The sequence below is a fragment of the Microchirus variegatus genome, assembly GCF_963457635.1.
Source record: "Microchirus variegatus genome assembly, chromosome: 20".
NCBI lineage: Eukaryota > Metazoa > Chordata > Actinopteri > Pleuronectiformes > Soleidae > Microchirus > Microchirus variegatus.
Window position 1 is genome coordinate 9,298,072 of NC_139821.1, and position 8,234 is coordinate 9,306,305.

At 40.6% G+C, this 8,234-nt stretch overlaps 1 protein-coding gene across 1 annotated transcript in view; it reads right to left on the minus strand.

The window, feature by feature from the left end:
• The window catches only part of camk1da (calcium/calmodulin-dependent protein kinase 1Da), a gene marked incomplete at its 3' end in the record, with an annotated part of 55,539 nt that extends 47,305 nt beyond the window's left edge, over window positions 1-8,234 (minus strand). Inside the window, exon 1 of the mRNA XM_083907000.1 lies at window positions 8,098-8,234. Coding sequence (XP_083763126.1) covers window positions 8,098-8,195 — 98 coding nt within the window. The 5' untranslated portion in view covers window positions 8,196-8,234. The remainder of the gene's footprint in view (window positions 1-8,097) is intronic.

Consider the following 8,234-nt stretch of genomic DNA (forward strand, 5'->3'; position numbering starts at 1 on the left):
TAATGAGCAACACAACCCATGACAAAAATTTCTAATTAGCCAACCAAAACACTGCTAATTAACACTGCGGAAGTTTATTAAAAAGGTACAGTGTGTGAAATTTAGCAATATTTACTAGTAAAACTGCAGGTTGCAGCTAAATGTGCCTCACCTCACCCTTCCAAGTGTATTGGCTGTATGCAGCCAGTTGACTGTTCACTAGAATTATTTTCATTTTCAATTTCAATTCTCTGTGTCAAGAGAAACGCTGTAATAAACTTACATAGACACAAACTATCAGCTTGTCCTCTGTTGACTTCTTGTGACGTTCATAGCGATCGATAACCTGCAGGAAAACATCTCACTACACGACTCCTGCTGCTGCAGTTCCTCTGACCCACTGCACCACGTCGTCCTTGATCACCTGCAATACAGTCACCCACCAACCGCTAAATTCATCATAGCACGCAGTCAGCAAACAGAGTTTCCCAGCAGGAGCAGCAGATGTTGTTGTCAAGACCATTCAGGATTGTGCAACAGGACTGAAACCAAATCCTCCCAGAGAAACAAACTGTAGCATTACCACGCACACAGTCTCCTGTTTCCACAGCTGCTGCACAATACCAGCATTTTATTATTGTGTCTTCCTGCAAGGTTCATGTACCTCTCTGTGTCTGTTGATGTAATAAAGGAGAAGAAAGGAAATTACTTTTGCAGGTGCATGCACATTCACTGTAATATCTCAGGTTACCTGGACACAACATCTCATCTTGATTCATAACAAAAAAAAGAGAGTCACGCTGGGTTACGAGGGCACGATGCCCCCGGTAAAAATGGAATGGCCAAAAATATTTTTTAAGAGCAAAACAGAAAAAAAGAGAGCCTGGTGTAAATGCTCTAATAAATGTCTGAAGGGACACAAGAAAAAGGTTTATATATGTCAAATATTAAAACGCCAATTCACCTGAAAGCGTTTCCTACATGTGGCTATATTTACATACATCATGAACAGTGACACACAGTGCACACAGCTGTCAGACAGACTCCATGTGTGTCACAACATGAACAACACGCTTTCAGCAGGGGGGGCCATTATGAGCTGGATGTGGTCACACGACACAGGCTTAAAATAGAGCTATAATTGACTGAAGTATATGATCATTAATACACAGAGGTCTGCACACACACACATATACATCTGATGGTGCCCCGGTCCCTCCTCCATACACACACATTAATGGATAGTAATGAGGAAAGGCCTGACAGTCCACAATTGCACGTGTGTGTGATACGACTGTGGCCCCGAATTCAAAGCACTGAGATGGAAAACTGACCTCAGAAAATCTGTGTTGAAATCCTCAGCTCGATTCTAAACACAGACAAATGTACTGACGTCAACATAGTCGATAACAATAGCATCACTGACGGATTCATCAATAAAGCAATGGTAACAACAGCAATGCCATAAAGGGATTTGTTGTGCTGGTTATAATTCACACTGGTAATAATACAAACTTTGCAGTAAATTAATCTAAGTTAAGGTTTAAGGAGTTTGGTTCAAAAGGAGCAGTCATGATGACCTTCTCCAGCGAACACTTAGTGATGTGTGTTGTGACCTAACAGACCAGAGAGATTGTTGGGTGAGAAAAGAGCCACAGAGTGATCCCCACCCCACCTCCTCTCACCATTCCTGCAGAGTCACTGTTTGACCTCCAGCCTCAGGTCTTTACCACTCAGCTGTGCATCAAGCTCCGACTCCTGTGACGTTTCCTCAATTTGAGCAGGAGAACTTGGTTCCTGTTGGAACATTGAATGGCGAGGTGGTTTACTCCCTGCCACCAGAGGCCTTCGCTCCAGCCTTCTTTCCCGCTGCTCCTCTGTTGAACCAATGTGAAATTCTATATAAAGAAGCCACCCAACGCATTCATGTTCTTTAGGCAGGGGCAGCGATCCAAGGTCATGGCAGAGCGGAATGTCAGAGTATCTGCAGTTATGAAAAAAGAGCTCAGGAAGAGGTGTATGTGTTTGCTTGATCAAGATGGAATAACTTTTCAATATAAATGAATGTCTTCTGCATTTACAGCACTGTCAAATTAGTTCACACAATGCTGATTAATCCTATCAGCTCCAAAACTTGTATTTCTGTGTCTCTGGAGATACAGAGTGATGCAAACTTTAGTTTAAGTAATTATCCCCAGTTCTCTGAAGCATGTGAGAGATAAAAGTAATGTTTAAGAGAACTTTAGGTTTAGGAATTAACCACAGTTCTCTGAAACACGAGTGAGGAGTGAGATACTGAAAGCAATGTTGAAAGGGAATGGTTGAAATATGGCCCTATGGAGTCCATATTCTGCAGGCTCACCTGAGGCGAGGGTTAAATCTGGGGGTGGTAACAACACTAGCAGTGTTTTGGCAACATAAGTTACACACTCAGTGGCGTGAAGCCTCTTGAGTCACAAGACGCACTCTAAAGTAACTTGTAGAGTGGTAAAAACATGAGGAGGTGCCTATGGGCTGCCATTCAAATGTGGCCTCTAAAGCAAAATATAAACAAAAAAATTCAAAAGAATTGCCTTTGTCATGGAGAAAAGTGATGTGGTGCACTGTAAGATGCCCTTGCAACCTTGTTTCCTATGTGTGGGCTTCCAATCAAAAAGGGTGCCATGAAGAAATGATGATAGTCGGTGATAGAAAGAGATGTTGTGCTGTAAAGGATGTCCCTGCATACACAGGTGTGTGAGAATGTGGGAAATGATATACTTGTGGCATCTGCAACAGTAGGTGCCCTTTCAATATCCGCCCCTGCCCCTCCCTCCAAATGCCTGTGTCAAATGCCACGCCGCTGGATTCAGTGGCATCCTCAGTTGAACAGAATCAAGCAACGACAAATGCAACAGCAGCAACAAATCACAGCTCATCATGCCGAGATAAAAACTGAGGACAAAGTGGCAGAAAAAACACAAGCGAGCAGATGGAAAGATGAACAGAGCATAAGAGGGTGGACGAACTCTACGTGTTCACAATTCACTCCAATGTGGAAAAAATGTGTTCAGCTGAAACACATGCACGCACGCACAGTTTGAGTCAAACTAACACAATGATTTGCTTTTTTCTGATAAACGTAATGAGTGAGGACACTCACAGGTACAATGCATTCTTTAGCACCTTACCCTGACCTTTACCATCACAACAAATTACCTAAACCCAATTATAACCTTACAAACAAGTCTCTTTACCCACAAAAAGCTGCTTTAAGAGGCAAGGGTTTAACGTGAGAACCAGCCAAAATGTCCTCATTTTCCCAAAATGTCTTCACTTCCTAATATTTTTCGAGGTTTTTGGTCCTCACAAAGATACCCATACAAGAAGACACACAGAGTAAAACACGATCTACAGCCTGTGAAGTTGATGTTGTCACACAGCAAGCAACTACCTTTTGTTCTACTTATAAACTGCTATTTATACTGGGGATAAAAGACAAAGAAACTTTAAAACCTGCATCCACAGTCAAAAACTGGTTGGAGTTCAACAAGGGGACACGCACAGGGCGATGAGTGACGTAAAGTGGGAGATATAAAGGGAGACATAAAGACAGAGGGAGGGGGAGTGGGAGGGTGAGCTGTGCAGTCCCAGAAACAGTGGAAAGAACAGTGCCAGCAGCAGGGAAGTAGAACATCAATTAAGGGCAGCATGCCCTAGATGGCACAGTGACTTTCCCACAATGCATTTCCATCATCGCCACCACTTTACAATCCACTCAGTCACAAATCTTACACTTTGTCTTTCTATAGACTTGCGTGAAAATACTGTCATGCAACCACCTCTAAATATCTAACATGGAACACGTCCAAATTCAATATATACTGTGCTGTGTCAGTCTACTCTGCTGCTGTATACACACAAACGCCCCCTCAGTTAGGCCTCATAGTATTGCTTAAAAGGGCCAGATGCAGGATGCCACATACAAAAATGTTATGCACTGCATCTTTTCAATTTTCAAGATGATAATTGTGTCCATGAACGTCAGCCCTTGCTAGATCTGACGACCTCATCTGGGTTAGCTGTAATTCCCACAGACACACACGCAAAGAACACAATCCTGTTGGTATTGAATTATTGAACAGTGATCAATGGGGACGCACACCAGGGGAGGGTAATAAGACACCGAAGAGAGCCACACGTACATGTCTGCAATAGTCAGACGCACACGCTAAGTACGCGGACACGGACACCTCTTAGCATGAGTTAAGATGAGATTAAACATGGTGTGGGGACAGAAAACGGTAACATCGCACAGTGAAGAAGGAAAGTCACACACTTGAGTGCACACACACACGCACACAAGGCAGTGGTGGCAACGGTGGCCTAGTGTGAGGACACAAAACATGTTGCGCCAGTGTCAGATGTATGACATCACATCCACTCAACACAGACTACACGCTGGCCTTTTCACACTAGATGTTATTAATTCTCAAGTTAATAGTATTTCTCAAATCTGTATCCAGTCAGCGACGGAAGATCGACTTCTGATAGGGTTACATCTCACTAAACATAATGTTTCTGATGATGGGACATTAAAATATTAAAATAAGCAAAATGTGGAAGTGTTTGCAAGTTAACTGCACCTTTCTAGAATCTTTAAACTGTCAGACTGAGATATCCTTAAGTCTGTCCTGAAGCAATGAAGTGGTTTTTAAGTTTAAGCTCCTCATCCAAGCGAGCTCTCCTCTCTTCTTCAGCATCGGCTGTATCCTTATCCTTATTCCTTTTCTTTTATTCTGAGCACCAGCTCAGTAATTTTTCCTGTGAAGAGATAATGTTTTTTTCTGGTCCTCATAATTTATTCACTTCATCGCATCACGCTTTATGTGAAATACGAGGGTGCAATCGAAATTAACCTCAAAAATACTCGCAATTTCGTGTCGCTTATTCACATCACCATTGATGTACAAAGGCCAGTAATCACCAGTTTTCCCACGGCAGCATTGTGCTGTGGGCAAAGGTGGCATGTCCTGTTATTATTGACCATTTCTCATTGTCTGATAATAATAGAATAAAAAAAGAACATAACAAAAAAGAAGTGTTGACTGCTTCTGTGCTGCTATTTTTACTTCTATCCATTGCTTGATTAACACGGATGAACCTCTCACACAAGAATTCCACTTTCACATGCTAATCACACACCACTCCTTCATCCCTCACACCCTTTCCGCTGATGCATCAAGTTCAAAGATACGTCAGCAGCTCTGGTTAATGTGTGGCTGCAACATGGCCGACTCGGATCATTGGCTTTTCAAACCCCATCAGCTAGATGTCCATCCTTCGTCGTCACGAAACGTGATTGAACTTCCCGTCATTCCGGGGGAAGTTTACCTAATCCCTGCATAGCTAATCCCAAACTACATCTGCCCCCGTAGCACTCCAGGCTGCTGCCAACCAGATTCCACACACACAGCAGAGAAACAGAAGATGACAGGGGTGGACTGTCAAAGGGTCACTATGAATCCACGTATTTCTGTAATGCAACACATATTATCACTCAACAATAACAGTGTTTAACCAAGTTATTCAAACTTGGGTGAACAGGGTCTCTGCAGGTTTCAACACGTCAAATTTAAGACTTTTTAAGACTTTTTTAAGACCATAATGACTGGCAAAAAAGTACAAAAGACATGATGCAAAATTGGAGCCACAAATTGTTGAACTTGCAATTCGGCTTAGCTGTGGGCTTTCATTAAGTTTTCTCCACTGCTATGCTAAGCTGTAACACATCGCACAGCACGATAAATTGTCACTGGGCAGCACAGGTGGCCTACTTTAGTTCCGTGTTGTAGTTATGTTATCGCATCCTCAAAAATGGAAACATTTCAAAGCGAGACTGAAGTTTATGCATGTTTTAAATGAAAGTAATGTTAATAGATTTTTAAGACCGTTCAAAACTGTATTTAAGACCTTTTATGAGATTTTAGGAGAATTTAAAATATTTTAAGGCCTTAAATTCAAATTATTGGATTTAAGACTTTTTAAGACCCCGCGGATACCCTGGTAAAGCCTGCTCCACACGAGGGATTTCAAATCTGCCTTGATTTTAAAAACGTGAAAGACCACAGACACAACGAACTTTGCAACCGATTTTCAATGTTTTAATCCTGAGGAAGCACAGACTAGATTATTTCAGAGAGGAGATTCTAGGGATTTGAGATGTCATGGAAACCTGTGTGAATTAATGTGACTTCAGAATGTAAACAGACATGAAGGCAGACTGTCTCGGTTCAGTTGTGATATGTTTTGCAGGACACATTAAACAAAGCAATCACACTGCTGCCATAAATCCACATCCTCTTTCTCTACCGTCCACCGGGCTCACTCTCATTGGTTACTGCAGTGTTCTGCGCAAGCCGCAATCACTGTTCAGTCATAAATAACAAACATGTTTAATACTTATACTAATAATTTGAAATCATGTCTGTTAACACCGCACACTACAGGATAATTTGGCCAGATTATCCGTTCAAACCAGCCTAAAATCTGAAGGTGCCATTGTTGGAAGGGCCAGATCAGGACCTAAATCTGTCCAATTATCCTCTCGTGTGGGACAGGCTTAATGTCAAGAGGGATGAATATTAGTTAGTTCAAATTTTTGCTAAAATTCAAGTGTAAATGGTGGTCACTGTTCCGTAAAAGAAAAGAAAAACACCTTAAATTCAAACCGATAAAATGATAGATAAGCACTGCTTCTACCAAAAAGGAATGCATAGCTGACATACAGTAGTACGATAACAATTTAACAGTTAAAATACCAAAATAGGTAAAATTTTCAACATAATATAACATGAATTAAAAATAGTTAGTGAATGCTTAAAGTGAAGAAATTATAAAGTTGCAGTGTTAGCTGAAGCTTATGCTATAATGGTTAACACAGTTAGCCTAAGTTTAAAGAAATGAATAACAAATTTCAACAGTTAGGCTAGGTTTAAAGAAATGGAGAGCACATTTTTATCGTTAGCTTACATTTAAAGAAATTAATAATACATTTGAAAAGTTAGCCTAAATTTATATAAATTGAGAGCAAATTGTGATAGTTAGCTTAAATTTAAAGAAAAGAATAATCAATTAGAACAGTTAGCCTAAGTTTATAGAAATTGAGAGCAAATTGTGATAGTTAGCTTATGTTTAAAGAAATTAATAACACATTTGAACAGTTCGGCTAGGTTTAAAGAAATGGAGAGCATATTTTAATCGTTAGCTTACGTTTAAAGAAATGAACAATGCACTTGAACAGTTAGCCTAAGTCTTAGGAAAATTGAGAGCAAATTGTGATAGTTAGCTTAAATTTAAGGAAAAGAATAATACGTTTGAACAGTTAGCCTAAGTTTATAGAAATCGCGAGCAAATTGTGATAGTTAGCTTATGTTTAAAGAAATTAATAACACATTTGAACAGTTAGCACAAGTTTGAAAAAAAAAAACGGAGAGCAATTTCAATAGTAAGCTAAAGCTTAAATTTCAATGATACGCTACAGCTTAAAGTAATGGAAAGGTTTTTGCTAAGGCAAAAGATAAAACGTGTTCACTACATTTTAAAGTACATTTTATTTGAATGGACATACAGGTAAAAATGTCAAACTAATTACACCTAAATAAGTTGACGAATAACTGTTCTTTGTTTTTTTTAATAAAGTCACCATTGACTGCCACGTGGAACTTTAAAGGGACTGTTATTTTTCCTCAGCACAATAAACGCAGAGAAATAGTGAAACACTGCACAGTACACTATATAAGAATAGCCTATCATTACACTGATGCCATGGCATCAACATGCAGTGGCATCAGTGTAATAATAACATGATGCCATAGCGTTGGTGTCATAATAATAGAGACATTTGCCAGTGATGTGATTAAGCCTCCACCCACCGCCTACAGAGACAACGTAGAAGAAAAACCTGTGTAAAAACACAAAGGGTGTCTAATGGTTCTTTTCTGTCGGAAAAACACCGTAACATTGCCAACAAGTGCAGTGAGGTCACTGTAAACTCACTACAGAGACCGAATCATGTCCGTGGGAATATCACGGGGGACATCATCACAGGTGAGCGGAGTCAAAGCCGCGTGTACTCACGTGCCAAGGAGTTCTTTAAAATCAAAAATCTTCTTGATGTCGTCGACTTGTTTTTTCCACGTCTCTCCTCTGCCGGTGTCTCCGTTCTCCCGAGCCATGGCGCTGCTTTACCGGCCCAAGTGTGACTGACACTGGGC